The 16,937-nt window shown below is 41.0% G+C and overlaps 1 protein-coding gene across 2 annotated transcripts in view; it reads right to left on the bottom strand.

Annotated features, from left to right (window-relative positions):
- Positions 1–16,937, bottom strand: part of NR3C2 (nuclear receptor subfamily 3 group C member 2) — a 375,998-nt gene that overhangs the window by 106,013 nt on the left and 253,048 nt on the right. For both annotated transcript variants that reach the window (XM_062199517.1, XM_062199518.1), the window contains exon 3: positions 10,951–11,067. In XM_062199517.1, the coding sequence (XP_062055501.1) occupies positions 10,951–11,067 (117 nt within the window). The remainder of the gene's footprint in view (positions 1–10,950; positions 11,068–16,937) is intronic.

Raw genomic sequence — 16,937 nt, 5'->3', positions numbered from 1 at the left:
AAAATACTGTTTCAGTACTAGTTATAGCATCACTTCGCTTTAGACGACACATTAGGGACAGATCCCACATGGGGTGTAAGTACACAGTGACTCCTGTTGCTGATTTAACAATTTGACACTCCTGTTCATGGTGTCAGTAATCTCCCTAGGCTCTAGTCATGAGTTGCCAGGGCTATGGAAGCCTATATTTTCTTTTTTTAAATTTCTTCAATTTTTTTTGTCTGAGATATTTCAAAAGACCTGTCTTACAGATTAGATTTTGTTTTTTTCCACCTCATCAGGTCTGTTGTTAAAGCTCTCCACTGTATTTTTTATTTGATATTACTGTCTTCATTTCCAATATTTCTGTTTGATTCTTTTTCAATCTCTATCTCTTTGCCAAATTTCTCATCCATGTCAGGTACTGTTTCCTAGTTTTGTTTAACTGTTTATCTCTTGTATTTCTTTGAATAACCTTAGAATCCTCTGAATTCATTCTCAGGCATTTCATCAACCTCTCTTTCTTCTCAGTTGGATATTAACACATTATTGTTTTCCTTTTGGGGAGTTGTACTGCCTTGCTTTTTTATATTTCTTGTGTTTTTATGTTGATTTTTGGGGCATCTGAGGGATTTGTCGTTTATATCACTTTTAGAGGATGCTTTTGTTGATGGGAGGCTTTTCCGAAAGATGTGCTTCTGGATATTGGTTTGATAGACTGATTTAGCTTTAGTTTTAGTTAGGCTTTGTAGTATAGTCAGTTTTCCTGTGCCCCTTTATTTGCAATGGTTGAGGGTGGTTACAGCAGGGATCTCAGCTGTTCCTGTGGCTCTATGTGGTCACTGCGATCCTCATGTAAATCTCCAGCCGCCTCCTGAGGGAGGGACTTCGATGAAGAGCTTCTCAGTTGTTGGGAGTAAGCCTTGCTGGTGCTATGGTGGTGCTTGGCACACAGACTCATAGCCAGTATCCAAGGCAGGAGCTGCACTTGCAAGGTCAGTGCTGGCTCCAGGAACCAAATGATCTTACAGATTCCCAGGTGCTGTCCAGATCCAGAGCTCCAAGTGTCACCCTGATCCTGGGTGGAGGAGGCAGGTCCCACAAATGCTGTCTGTGGGCATGTCTGGATCTGTGAGAGTGACTTTGGCTCTGCGACAGCAGGACAAAAACTTTCTTGGGCTACTCTCCATGAGCTGCTTGCTGGGCTGAGTTTGGTGCAGAGATCTCAGGCCCAAGCAACAACTGAGCTGCAGCACCCCAGAACCTGGCATCTTCCGTGGGAAAGGCTGGAGTCCTGAGCCAAACACCCCAGCAAGCAGGAGTGATGTGTGATGCTAGATGGGGCATGGAGAGAGAGCAAGGTGTTGCTGGACTACTTGGCACAAATAAGGCATAAGCCAGAGCCCCAAAGGCATGTTCTGGGTAGGGTCAGAGAGCTCTGGCTGCTGTTCATGGCAGGGGCAGGATTCTAGAGTGACACTGGAGATGGGCATGGTGTAGCACCTCTGGCTACTATTAGTGGAAGGGGCTAGTGCCTACTGGTGTGTAGTTTAGTTCCCTAGCCCTTCACTGCAACAGTGGGAGCAGGCTGATTCACTGTTCAGACTAATTGCACAGTCCCAGTCATCTTCACCTACCCAGAAATGCAGTTTCCAGAGCACCAACATACCCCCTATTGTGCATTCTGACGCTATTTCAAGACTCATACCTACTACACAGAGAGCTCTGAGCCTCCACTGGCAGACTGGGCAGGTGCATGGGATCCTTGACCAGGTGCCCCTATGCACAGGTTCCAGTTGCAACCTGCAATATTTCAAGTGATCAGGGAAGGAATGGAGAGGGGAAGATGAGCCTCAATGCTGGGGGGCCAGGGTTCCTTGCCTCCAGAGTCCTGAGGCCTGGCTATCCCACTGGCTCGTTCCCAGTGTCAGTGAGGCACATAGCACTATGTGGGCAAGTGTGTTGGGGTCACAGTTGCTCTGTTGGGCCCAAGGGAACCTGTGGGCTCAGTCTTCATTGCAAGAATGAAGGAATGTCCTTAGAGCCCCTAGGAAGAAGTTAGGCATGGGCTTCTGTCTCCTAGCACAGCATGGACTGGGGCAGTGACTCCCCTCACTGATGACTGCAGCCCTTGCTCTGAGGGGTGGGGAAAGGGACAATGCCAGTTTCTTCTATGCAGCAAAGAAGCAGGGAATTTGCCAAGGAGCTCTCCTTATTGGGTTGCCGGTCTGTGATAGCTGGATTCATGTCCAGAGAGGGTTGCCCAGGTAAGGGATTTGTGCTGATGGACTCTGCTGACCCTCACCTTCTCACCCTTTCTCCTGCACATGGAATCCTCTGGCTGTGGGGTCAGGTTTCAGACACACAGGCTTGTTTTGTTCCTCTTCCTCTTCTCTGTTGGTTGTTCCTCTTCCTCTGCTATTGGTATCCTACTGTGTTCCCACTGTTCTCTCCCTGCATTCAGCTGCTCCCCCATGGGCACTCGCCTCTTAATGAAGCTGCTTTGGGTTTTCATGGTGGAGGAGTAGGCAAATACTGGGCTTTCGTATACAGCCATCTTGAACTTCCTCCATATTTTTAAGTGATCCAAGAAAAGCCACCTACCCAGGTAAGTTCATCAAGGTGTGAGTGAGTGCACACACATGTGTCTTTTTTCTGGGGAGGGATTGGCTTTTATATTTAATGCCTGCATTGCTCCTTCTCTAAGATGTCATGATTATAAAACAGACACGAATTAAAGATTTGAAGGAAACAAAAATTAAATATATATACTAATTGCAAATTATAATGCATAGTTAAAAACTGAAATAAAAATAAAAATAATTTCTTAAAATTGAAGAGATAAATACTTGGATCCAGTCTTAAACTTTCCTGAGTATTTATATCATACAAATGTCAGTTGTTAATTCAACAGTTATATTACTATGATAATTAATATGGGTGAACTTGTAGGAGGGCACTTCAAAAGATTCATGGAAAAGGAGAATTGAAAGTTATTCAAAACATTTTGAAGTCCATGCACAGGATGTCTATAATATGCTTTTTTCATGAACTTTTGGCAGTCTCCCCGTATATGAAGATTCCAAAATCACACCCTAAACTTTCCTTTTATGCCTGTGATGCTGGGATCCCAAACAGGTATTGATTCATATCCTGGCTGCTCCATTTCTGATCCAGCTCCCTGCTAATGGTCTGGGAAAAACAGCTGAAGACGGCCCAAGTGCTTGGGCCCCTGCACCCACAAGGGAGACCCAGAAGGAGTTTTTAGCTTCTTGGCTTTGGCCTGGCCTGACCCCAGCCATTGAGGCCAGCTGGGGAGTGAACCAGCAGACGGAAGACCTCTCTGTCCTTCCTTCACTCTATGTATCTCCTTCAAATAAATCTTAATTTTTTTTTTACTTCTTTATTTGAGAGAGAGAGGGAGGGAGGGAGGGAGGCAGGAAGGCATTCCCCCATCTGCTGGCTCACTCCCCAAAATGCTCATGACAGCCCAGGGCTGGGCCAAGGCTCAAGTCAGGAGCTGGAAGCTGAAACCAGGTCTTCCACATGGATGGCAGGGACCCAACTACCTTGAGCCATCACTGCTGCCATTTAGGGCCTGCTTTAGCAGGAAGCTGGAGTCAGGAGTAGGAGCCTAGCATGGAGCTTGGGCATCTTAGCTGCTGTTGTCAACTGCTAGGAGAGAGCCCGCCTTCAAACACATACTTTTAACTGACATATAAAACTATGTCATTTCCTCATTTATGTTACTGTTTGAAACTCCTATTGAAATTCTTATTGTCTATAAGCAAGAGGAATGGCAAGAAAAAAACATGGGGAATAGCATCTCTCCATAAAACTCAGTACACTTGGGCTTTGCAAACCTCCACAACTACTGCATATGCTGCCTCGTGAGACCCCTACAGATAGAAAGCTCATTTTTCTTACTGAATTCCAGATATTAAACCTACTCTCTCACTGGCGCTGATTCTGTGGTTTTTCTCATCAGGCCTCCTCTGCATGTGAGTTTTGCAGGTGACCGTGTCCACTAGTTGCAAAGCTGCTGGCAGGGGAAGCGATTTCCTTAAGTAAAACACTCTCTCTCTCTCTCTCTCTCTCTCTCTTTCTCTCTCAGGGTTTGGAGTGTCTGTCAAAGTCTGTTGTTGTTTGGCCTCTATGTCTCCTATTTCCTGCCCATGTTAATTTCTCCATTTTGGTTTTTGAAGTATTTCACAGTGACTAGATGTCTCCAGTCCTTTTTCCTCTCGCTCCCTTCAGCTATAACTCCTCTGCATGTTTCATTCCTCACCTCTTCAGCTCAGTCTCATGCATCTCTTCTACTCATTTCAAAATTCTGTACTTAGGACTCTTCATAGTTCTGCATTCTATTTTCTTTACATTTTACTATAAAATGTGCTCATATTATTAATGAACTAGGAAAGAGATTAAAGGAAGCGTATTCCTAATCTTCTTTCACTAACGAACGTTTTCGGTATCCTAATGTTTCTACCAATCTCTTGACACAAGCAAAATTACTGAAAAGGTAACCTAAATAATTTTGCATACTAATTTTTATTATTACTTTCTTCAGAAAGTCTTCCATGTGGTTATAAATTTTCACAGCCATCATTTTATTGGCCAGTTAAGTCTGCATTATGTGGATGGATTCCAAATTAAGTATCTTTCTTGCTTTGGTTCCATTCTTATCAGTAATGCACAAGAGTATGAGTTTCTTTGAACAGTTCCCAGTATTAACATGACATTTTCTTAACTTTGTCACCTAGCTGCCTTCTCTCTATCCCCCAAACAGCAACCGTGCTGTCTGCTGCTGCAACCCCTGGCTGTGGCTGAGCCTCTGGTCTCATTCCACATGGCCTGTCCCATTCCAAGCGGGGCAGGTGGACCCTTTACAGCCACATTTAAAGGTGCCTGCTAAATGAACACAAGGATTTCTCGGATTAAGGAAAGCTTCATATCTGAGTTGGAAGTCAGTTGGAACCAGCACTGGTTCGGAACCAGCTTAGAGATATCCTGTGGCTTGCAAACTCAACATTTTGAAGGCTACAGGAAGCAAGATTTTAATAGTTTAGAGTCTTCATTAAGGGAATGTGAAAGAGGAGAGCTGAGCATATCTATGAAAAGATATGGGGGCAGGCGGTTAGGAAGAGAGGAAGGCAGGCTGAATTAAGAGCTTTGCGTTGCATTCTTCTGGTCTCTAATGACATGATCTTGAACCCTAAGTTTCTCATCTGTAAAATGGAAGGACTGGAATAATCTCTACTATGACCATTACATTCTATGGCCAGAGTGCAGTCAAGCTAGAAAACACTGCGAAAGACTCATTTTTGGCCTGGAGACCGGTTAGCTTTAGCGCTATGCTTCATATATTTTAGGAGAAACTCTAAAAGACATATATAGATCGCTGTCTCCAACACTGGCATGTGAAAGTGAGGTGATTAATTCCTTTGGAGAAGACTGTTCAAGCAGCACAGTCTCTGGTTTATAGAATCATGACTTTTTTAGATCTGGTAATAGGGGCTGTAGAAAGAATGGCAGGCTCAGCTTGGGGCCAAAAGAGCTGTTATTTTCCTTTCAGTCTCTCTGTTGACATTCTCACATCTTCTGCTGTATTTTCCTTTGCATGTAGCTGAAAGCCCAGCAGGATTTTAAAGAAAAGGAATAGTACGTGTAGGAGGGAGTGAGTGGGTCCAGAGAAAAGGGAAGAGGTACATTTCATAGCTTTGATTTCTGGGAAGTACAGATCTACACACTCTTCTGCCTTTTTTCCTTCCACTTTATAAGGGTGAGGCCACTTTGGGGACATGGTTAGGATTCCACAGTCAACAGGTAGTACAGGAAGTGCTTTGGATTTTGTTCCTTGGGGTCATAATTATTTGCTAAAAGGAATGGTTTTCCAAGTAGGACGTTATACTCTCATCCGCCATACCTCCTCAGAAGAGGCTTTAATTTAGCTCATAATTTAATTTTAGAAATGGCTTCTTCCATTAAAGGTTAAATTTCACATTATGTATTTTTCAATAGCACAAAATTGCTTGTCTTTTTCCTAAACTGAAACTGAAAGCAAGGCTTCAAAAAAAATTACAAAAGAAAAAAGCGTAATGTGCATTACCTCAACTGAGCAATTAATGGAAGTTATTTATTTAACATGGAACAAGAAGTGGTTAAATCAAAACTCGAACCTAAATAAAATGTAGATTCTATAAATATTAGTTTCTCCTAGGCCTGTTTTTGACTATTTTCAATGGCCTTAAGCTTTTAAGTATGCCTTCTTTCTAGTACCATTTCTGCTGAAAACCACAATCCCTATCCTGCAAGCACAGACACCAACAACAAATTATGTGAATTTTGTTATCCTGAGCTGTGCCAAACCTCACTTACAGGTAATTACAGATGTAGGTAATAAAACACCTGTGCGCCACAGCTGCCATCTGGGCCTGGCCACACAGTGGCTACTCTGCCATGCTGAGTATGGGTTTTGGTGCCAACAACAGAGACTGGGTTCTGGTTTTGCCCACCCGACTCCTCTAGCTTTGTGACCCTGGGCCAGCTCTTTAACCTCTCTGAACCTATACTCACTCACTTGTATAACAGGCATAGTAATAGGCTCAGACATTGGGACCCAAAGGATGGCGCCTTGGCAAGCTCAGCACTGGGGACCCAGATGTGGCTTCATAGTCACGCCTCTCTGACCTCCTCCTGCCCCGCCACCCCTCCAGCGTCTTGTTCCTTTTTCTCTTCCAAGGCACAGGGAGGGTCTTCCCCTGAAATCCCTCTACATCTGCTGAACACTGGATCTGCCCAAAGGGGACACAATGGACTTTGATTCTCTCCCTGAGAAATCATTAGCCATGGAATAGTCATCACAGGAAAGAGAGACAAACAGCACATTCAAAACCAAGACAAACTCTGTGCCAGGCCATTGTCTGTTCTCTGTCCCTGAGATGATTTGCTCTTCCTCTAAAATTGCCTACTCGCCTCACTTCTTCTCCCCTGGAAGAGGGTAGTTAAGTTCTAAGCAGCTGCCTGTCTTCAGGTTTCATGCCTTGGGTGCTCCCTTGTGCTTGCAGGTTAGCAAATGTGTATGCTTTTTCTCTTGCTAACCTGTCAGTTGTCAGTGTGTTTTATAAACTCAAATTATCAAACCTTCAAGGGGTTGAAAGAAGGGTCCTTTTGGCATTACAGTGGTTAGAGCACAACAATCTCTCAAAAACGCCAGTTATTCATTCAACAAACAGCCAACTGAAGAACTATTGAATAGCTACTCAACAGGTGTTTATTCGTTATTTAACACCCGTGTGCCAGGCACTGTACTAGTTCCTGGGGACAAAGCAATGATCAGGGGGGAGGAGAGGGGGACAAAATTCCTGCCTTGATGGGGCATATAATAAAGCAGAAAGTGATACTGACCACTTAAATTGTGTTTACTATTATTTTCTGTTATTGCTAAACCAATGATCTCAATGCCCCCCAGGGGACATCTGGCATAGTGTCGAGATATTTTTAGTTGTTACTACTGGGGGAGAGTGGATTGCAACTGGCATTCACTAGGTAAGGGATGTTGATAAACATGCTACCCTGCCCAGGGCCCTCCTCTACAACAAAGAACTCTCTGGCCCAGAATGTCAACAGTTCAGAGCTTTTGTGTACACAACACATGCTCACAGTACAATGAGAAATTCAAAGGCAAAGAAGCGAATGATTATAATTAGTTTGCTACCCATCCCCATCAAGTCCTCTCTATTGGGATAGCCACTACTGTCAGTTTCTTGTGTATCATTTTGGAATCTTCTATATATGTTCTTTTTCTAAAATAGATATACAACTCAAAACATTCAGCATATAGGATTTTGCAACTTTTTTTTTTGCTATACAATACATTGAAGATCAGTTCACATTGGTGACATATACATTTCCATTTATTTTTATTAATATCAAAGGGTATATTTATTTAATCATTCCTGAACAAATGAATATTTAACAATGCTAAAATGAATATTTTATGTACATATCATTTCTTACATGGCAAGAATATACTTAAATTCCTAAAAATGGAATTGCTGAGTCAAGGGGGTATGTGTCTTGTAACATTTTATTGAACTAACTAAATTGTCTTCCATACGGTTGTACCAATTTGTACTCTCACCAAAAATGCATGACATCACCACTGAGTTTGACTTTATTTCTACACTCTCAAACAATCTTATCAGAATGGTCTATTTTTTGCTAATCTGTAAAAAAACTTTATTACATTTTTAATTCCTCTTGCTTTGATTACAGAGTCCTGTTATGTGTTTTGAGAATCAATTGCTTTTATATGTGAACGTTCTGTTCATATTAATCACTTTTTCTACAGAGTTGCTTTCTTTTTCTTATGGAACTGTAGGAAGCCTTCATAGATGACAGAACCCAGTCCTTTGTAAGTTACAGGTGTTTCCCACCAGTTATTTACTGAATATCTGATTTGTAAGTAGGGTTGATTTTCTCAATATTTTACTTGCATATCTTCTGGCTTTATTTCATACTTAGAAAGGTCTTCTAGACTTAGAATAAAAAAGTCCAGGCTTTCTTTCAGTACTTCTGTGGTTATTTTTCAAAATTTAAATCTGTGTAGCACCAGAATTTATTTTGGTGTGTAGTAAGAGTCTAGACGCAACTTGGTTTGTTTTCCAGATGGGTAGCCAGTTGTCACAATACTTTTATTGGATAATCTATCTCTTCCCTACCGATCTGAAATGTTAGCTTTATTACATACAAAACTCTCTTATTACTTGGATTTATTCTTAGATTTTTATGTTGATGTGCCTGACAAACATACACCACAGAATATTTTAATTACTGTAGTAAGACAGTTTGTTTTACTCTCTGGTAAGGCAAGTTCCCCACATTATTTGTCTTTTATAGAATTTTTCTGGCTATTTAGGCACTTAGAATGATTAGTTCTTATTTTTCTTAGGATTGTGTTATATTTACAAACTACCCTAGGGAAAACGTATACCTTTAGGATGTTGAGTCTTCTCATCCATGGATATTAAACCCTTTTGCATTAGGTTCTGTTCTCTTACTCTCTCCCCTCTTTTGGTGAACATAACATTTGAAAGCGTTTTTTTTCATACAGGTCTTCTTTTATTACATTTACCTTGAAAGTTAGAAATATATTCCTATCTGGTTAACCCATTATATCCCATTATCCTATACTTAGGATACCAACAAAAAATATACAATTTATAGTAACTTTGAAATAACTACTATGTTTTTAGAATTCTATTCTTTTGTGAAGAGTAATTGGTGAATGATTAGAGCACTTGAAAATGTTAAAATTCATTGTGAAACTGATACACTCTTCTGCAAAAATTAGTTTTACTAACTGTTCAACTAAAGATTATGTATATAGCTGCAATGTAATAAGAAAAGCATTCATGAGAGGATTTTCTAAAACCATGTTGTCATTTTATTTCAAAGAGTGCACCGTATTCCAAATTATCAATGTTCTAAAGTAGCTGTCGTATAACTACGACACTGGGACGATGTCTACTGCATAGTGGTATACACTGCACTGCTGCCTGATAAACACTGATGTGCTGCCTATGGTGGTTATTTGTTGACAAGTTGTGACCTGTGTGCTTGAGAGTGAGACAGTTACACAAGTGGTAGAGCATCCACAATCAGACTGTTTTCCTGACAGTCTATTCATTGGTTATGATTTGCTTGTATATCTTCAAAATATTGGATTCCAAGTTACAGGCATCATGAGGGAAAACAGGGAAGTGTTTTCTAAAATGGACAATACTGATGAAAAAACAAGCAAGAGGATCGTACCATCACAGATTTGATACACATAATGAAATTCTCAGGGTAAAATAGCTTAATACCCACGTCACTGTTGGAATGAACTATGATACAGTGGAAGTATTTGGCAAAGTTCAATAATGAAAAAAGGAAACAAGGTCAATGGTGGTGTGGATAAACAGGATTGGTTGATTTCCAAATATTCTGCTTCTATTAGAGGTAAAAAAAAATGGTATTGGCCAGTGTTCACTTGAATAATTAATATGTGTGTCATGAATGCATGGATTATTCACAAATTTGTGAACAAAGACAAGGAAGATCTCATAAACATGACAGATCTTAAAAGGGACCTCTGCTTAGCATACCTAAAATGATGCAATAAGAAGTCCTCAGGAGGAGGAAAGCATAACACTTCCAGACCCACTACTGGCCAAGATAATCCAGGCTTTGAGAGACGTCATGTCAGTCTCCAATGGTGGAGATAATGATGTCGAACAAACCGTGTTGTGTGAAATTGACACCGTATTGTCAAAAACGTAACGTAACCCTCTGAAGCGTTTTGCTCCTTTCCACCGAAGGTAATTATGAGCAGTCATGAAAGTCACTTCCTTGTCCATTGTGAAACGTATGAAAGGACGACATATTTGCGCAAGGTCCTATTTTCGGCCGGTTTATATATACACAAAGGATACCATCGCATCCCATCCCAGGTACTACTTACACGACAATCTGTGTTTTCATCCTCAACATTCATCAAGGACACATAGGCTCTGGATTATGATTTACAGCCCATGTTAATGCAGCTGTGCCAATTTCACCATACTATTCACAGAATCGAAAATTTGGGACTTTTTAAAAAATCACATATAGGTCTTATTTCTGAACAGACAATGACAATTAAAAGAGCTTTGGCTTTTGGTTTTGGCTAAGTGCCTAGTTCTTGAAACTGAGCAAACTTGGGCTTACAATTTGGTTCACTAGACGACAGCCATACAATATACCTCTTTTCAGTTGTTGCTAAGAAATAGTTTTCTCCTAAAGCGTTTTAGTATGAAAACAGAACTTCTATGATTTGCAGGAACCTTTGCTCCATGATGGCTTCAGCTTCAGTTTTGGAAGTATGTATATCCTGGTGGAGTTACAGTACACAGAAAATTTTTATTAAAATAAAAACACAAAACTTACCTCCTAAGTTCATTCCAGCTTGGAGACATTTCTGAAGTCTGCAGGCAGGACAATTCTTTCGCCGAATCTTATCAATGATGCAATCATTTCTTCCAGCGCATAAATAGTTGTGTTGCCCTAAATTAATAATAAAAAGCAATTGTTAATATAAATGACTGTTATACTAGTGTAAAACATAAATTCACATAACCAGCATATGAAACTTCCTATTTCTTAATCCTGAAAATCTCTTCAAAAACATAAAAGGCAGGGCAAGAGCTGCCACTTGGCACGCCCACACCCCACATCAAAGTGCAGGGTCACATCCTAGCTTCTCTGCTTCTGACCCAGCTTCCAGCTAATGCACACTGGGGAGATAGAGGATGATGCCAAGTGCTTGTGTCACAGCCACCCATGTGAGAAACTCAGATGGATTTCTAGGCTCTTGGCTTTGGCCTGGCCTAGCCCTGGCTGTTATAAGCATCTGGGGACTAAACTAGCCGATGCAAGATCTCTCATTTTCTGCTTCTGTTTCTCCCTCTCTCTCTCTGGCTCAGCTCTGCCTTTCATGTGGAAAAAAATGAATAAATAGATAAGTAACATTTACAAATGAACCAGGTGCTTTGAAAATATGGGAGGGGGATGTGATTTACAGATAATCTAGACAAGGGTATGGTCAGCTCCATGCAGCTGAGACTTCTGATTGCACATGATAGCCCTACATTTGATTCTACAGAGCTTTTCCTATAAGTAGAGTTACATTCTCATGGTTTGGATTTTGTTGATCACTGTATGGATTTCTGCATTGGTGCAATCTTCCCTCAGACACTAATACATCACCATTGCACACAAAGGCTCTGCAGTGACTTCTTAAGCTACTATGCCTGCCCATCATTGACATATATGATTTCACTGGGAAGACTTTCAAATTATACAATAGGAAATGTTTTGTTTCATTATGCACAGCAATCTGGAGCTAAAAAAATACCCACAATGCAGGTACAGCATTAGCTTAGAAAGTAGCATCAAAATATGAAATCTGTGGCCTAGCTCTGCTATTCATTTTTTTATTCAAAATATTTGCTGGACGTCTACTAGGTCCCAGGCACTAGTAGAATCACTGGAGATACAGCAATGCACAAGACAAAGATTCAGTTCTTGTTAGTTTTCTATTTTGGGAGAAAGAGACAATAGGCAAGGTAAGTAGATATAATGTATAAAATGTTAGAAAGCCATAGTGTTGGGGAGAAAAAGCGAAGGGAGAGGGATTTAACATAGTGGAGGTGGACGAGGGTGTAGAAATTTCACAGTACATATAGCAAGGGCCTCAGAGGAGGCGAGATGGAAGCTACCAGATTTGAGTTTTAAGCAGAAGTCACTTGATGCGATTTTTACTGAACAGGATCACTCTGTTGTGTTGAAAGCACGGCAGTGGACTAAGGACAGAGGCAGGGAGAGCAGGGGAAGGAGGCTGTCATTATGACCCCCAGGAGAAAGGGAAGTGGGTTGGGCGAGTGGTCAGAGTGCAGATGTAATGTGAAGGGCTGCTAGGGTATGCCGTTTGATCAGAGGAAAAAGAGAGTTAAGAGGCACTGAGATTTGTGGGCTGTACACCTGCAAAATGGAGCTGCCATTAATTAAAATGGGGAAGACCAGAGGACCCTGTGGTTGACGGAGAATTACCCCAGCTCAGTCTAGGACATGTTGCATCTGAGACGGCTGACAGGTATCCCTGTGAAGTATGGAGAACTAGACTCCCCAGGTCTGGGCAGGAGATGCAATCAGCTATGGTTGCTAAGTCATAAGACTGGGTGAGAATACACAGTGGGTGAGCACAGATGGCAAAAGGAAGAGGTCTGAGGACCGAGTCAGAGTCACTGAAAATACGCAAAGGACAGAGGGAGTCTCACAGTTCCTGTAACACAGTGAATGGACTAAAGCATTCTCTCTGCCCAGTCCCATTGTGTCCCCTTAGTGGAAAACTACTAATTATGGTCAATACTCCATAAAACTAATGCGTGTCACTTCATATAATTCAATAATTTAATCTAGAGCACCTGCTCTGTAACATTGTAGCAAACCTCAGTAATAAAATTAACAATAAAACAACAGTAATACAATAGGGAAACCCATATCAAAGTGAAGAAATGAAATTCTACCATAATAATTTATGCTTTTTTTTTAAAAAAAAATTGAAGGCTCTGAATGAATATAGGTAGATGTAAGTAATTATACGACTATAACCAATATGCCTGGGAAAGAGGGTAAATTATTTCTGTAATGTTTTATGATGCTGTACAATAACTCAGAGAAGACATCCCCACTTTTAAAGCAAAAATGTTAAGGTCCCACTGGAGAATTGTCTTATTTAAGCCTTACAACAACTTTACAAAGTCGGTGAGGCGACTATTATTATTGTTCACAAGGAGACACTCACGTGAGAATTGGTAGGCTAACTTCTCCCTAAAAGGGTAGAGTTGGAAGCAGAATTCAGATGGTCTGAGTATTGCAAAGGCTCAATGCCTAGGTTTTTCTAAACCCCAAGTTTCACTATAATTTACTGGAGGTCCCGTAACACTCTGCAAGTACTCTTTGGGAACAAAGAGCAAAGGAACGTTCTTTGGGTGAAGCACATTTATTCTACTGGAAATTTTTTCTACTGGCACCAGTATCAATGTGTCTCTTGCATGTTTTGAGATTAGATATAAAACCACAGACCTCATCCTTAACTCACACTGAGTTGAACAAACTTTGAAGTCCAAAGAAATAACTAAATGCAATGCTGTTTCAATTCAACAAGTATTTATGGGGACCCTTCCATGTTGTACAATGCCATAAAACATTGGCAACAGGGGTTGGTCTGATGTAGTCTGGGGTCCTTTGCACATTTGTGAATGTATGATAACAGTAACTAAGCTGTTTAGATTGTAGGCATGAATGTGTTAAGAAATAGTCATTGTCATATACATATAGAAAGATTTTCTCTTCAAGGGGTTCAAAAACAGAGACATGCCGAGGTTGAAGTTGTTCTAGAGATGGTTGTTTTTTAATGAATACCCTTTAAAAATCCACATTATGGTAACAACTGTAGAATAATTTCTTTCCCATTACAACATTTCATTTTCCACAAATAGGATTGATGATTTCGAAGAGACTGTACAGATATGTCATAACAACTTTCAGAAAATTCTGTCATCTATATTTTTGGTTGTATACACTTTAAAGGTTAAACTTTTAGAGAATATTTTGCAGTACTTATAAAAGTTTTTATTTTGTATTTGAAAGAAGTGGGAGAAAGAGGGGGAGGGGGGGGGAGGGGGAGGGAGATCTATTGATCAAATGATCTCCCATCTGATGATTCCCTCCCCAAACACCTGCAACATCAGTGGCTGGGCCAGGTGGAAGTCAGGAGCCAGGTACTCCATCAGGGCTCCCACATTGGTACCAGGGACCCAAGTACTTTAGCCAACAGCTGCTGCCTGCCAGGGTACACATTAGCAGGAAGCTGGATAGAAAGTGGAGTAGCTGGGACCTGAGCCAGGCACTTTGATATGGATGCAGGAATCCCAAGTGGCAGCTTAACCTGCTGCACCACAACATTTGCCTCAATTTCAAAAATTTAAATTGCACTTATACGATTATGCAATGTATGTCACATCCCTTAACTCACAGAAAAACTGTAACAGTAATAAATACAACAGAACCACAGGAGGTTGCATCTAGAAGACTTAAGAACCCTTTGATCATGTCCTTTTAAGATACTTTGCTCCCGTAGTAGTGTTAAGTTAGCTAGTCCAGAACAAGTTACATCTTAAAGGTTTTTGGGTAAGTGATTTTCTACTATAATAGGGCAGACAATCAGAATGCTGGGGACCAGTGTGGGGGCCTTAGGTGACAGCCAAGGAACTCAGATTTCATTCTAGAGACATGGGGATTTCTCTGCAGATCGCTGCTTACTGAGTGCTCAGAGTTTTGCTTTAGAAACATTAATCTGAAGGTTATGTAATAGGCAGGTAGGACGGAAGTAGGGGACACAGTTACTGCACACTTGGAAGCTCTCAGAGATGGCCTCTACAGAAATGAGGAGTTGCAGACCAGCCAGAATGTACAGTCACATTAAAAAAATCTCAGTGTGGAACAAAGTTTTATTTTTCACCTACGATACAGGTCCACTGTGAGAACTCTAGTTCTACTAATGGTAGAACAGCTCAAATCAGATACCCTTGGCCCTAGATGATTATATACTGGCTCACTAACCAAAGGGGTGGGGAGGAAGACATGAAGGCAATGGGGAGTGGCCATTGTCGGGAAGAAGTAGGGAAAACAGAATCTTGAAAATGGAGACTTGCCCTAGACTGGTTCGAATGGCTTTTTCCCAAGGGGCTTGTGCTCTATGTGGAGACGAGGGGGTAGAGAACCAGCAGAAAGCCTGTCTCACTGGACTAAGAAGCCAGAGAACCGGCACCAGTGTTGTGGCGAATTGGGTTAAGCCTCCGCCTGTGGCACGGAAGGCTAAGCCTCTGTCTGCAGTGTTGGGATCCCATATGGAAGCCAAGTCAAGTCCCAGCTGCTCTGCTTCCCATCCAGCTGCCTGCTAACGCACCTGGGAAAGCAGGGGAAGATGGCCCAATTCCTTGGGCCTCTGCTATCCAAGTGGGAGACCTGGATGGAGATCTAGGCTTCTGGCTTTGGCCTGGCCCAGCCTTGGTTGTTGTGGCCATTTGGAGAGTGAACCAAAAGATGGAAGATCTCTCTTCTCTCTCTGCCTCACCTTCTAATTCTGCCTTTAAAATAAATAAATAAATGAATAATAAGAAGGCAGAAAACAGACTCTTGGGTTGCCAGAGAGGTAGAAGCTGGAAGCGGAAATTCTAGAAAGGTGAATGTTGGTGGGAGGTGAGTAGAAGGAGACAAATCCACCTAGCAACCCCCCTCAAATTTTTGGCTGATGCTTGAACGGTTCTAAGACACCAGAGGCTGAAGGCTGGAAAAAATGCTCAGATGTTTCAGCTGCTGCCCCCCAAAGGTCGACAGGGCTTGAATCCCATTAAATTGGAAAGTTTTAATAAACACCTCAGCCTTTCCATTAAAATTCCAGAAGGTTCATGCCACAGGAAGAAACACTATACCCAGGATTAAGGGAAGATCAAAATAGACCCATCCTAAAAAAAGCAAAAAGCAAAGGCTCTACAAGTTCATGGTGACCTCTCAGTGATTTAATTGACTCCTAGATCAAAACTCAATACCTTCAGAGAAATATAACAGAATCCAGGCTCTCTGGAAGGCCCACAGCACAATGATAACTATTACAAATACGTAAAAACAGAAACATGTAAGCCAAAGTCAGCAGAAAAAGCAGTACAAAGATTCAGCAATTATCTAGAATTAGCAGCTAACAATTTTTAAGATGATATTTTAGAATGTACAAGGAACAATGATTAAAAGGGTAAAGAAATGTGGGCTGATAGCCTTGAAGCTGTAAAAAGAAAAACATAAAACAAGCAAATGGTAATCTAGTAAGTAAGCAATGCTCATAAAGTAAAATATTCACTCGTTAGAATTAACGATATATTGGATTCAGAACAAGAATGAATCAAATAGTTAAATAAATGTAAACAGAAATCATCCTAACTGAAACAAAGAAGGCAAAGCCATTTAAAAATAAATGAGTGAGGCCTCAGTGGCCAAGAAGCTGCACTAGCAATTTGATTTACATGAGGTAGAAATTCCAGAAGGGGATTGAGAAAATAGCTAAAATAAATAAACACACCAAAAAAAATCCCAAGTATTTTTGAATTTAATATTTTAAAAAATTCAAAAAGAATAAATACAAAGAAAACCACTGAGGTAAAGTATAAATTGCTAATACACAAAGAGAACATTCTCAAAAGCAGCTGGGGATAGGGATGGGGATGGGGGAGGGGGAATTACATTACATACTGAAGAACAAGGGAAAGGTAGTAACTGTTTCATAAATCCAAACACTTAAGGTCAGAAGACAATTTAAA

This window comes from Lepus europaeus, chromosome 8, assembly GCF_033115175.1.
Source record: "Lepus europaeus isolate LE1 chromosome 8, mLepTim1.pri, whole genome shotgun sequence".
Lineage (NCBI taxonomy): Eukaryota > Metazoa > Chordata > Mammalia > Lagomorpha > Leporidae > Lepus > Lepus europaeus.
This window is presented reverse-complemented; position numbering and strand designations above follow the sequence as displayed.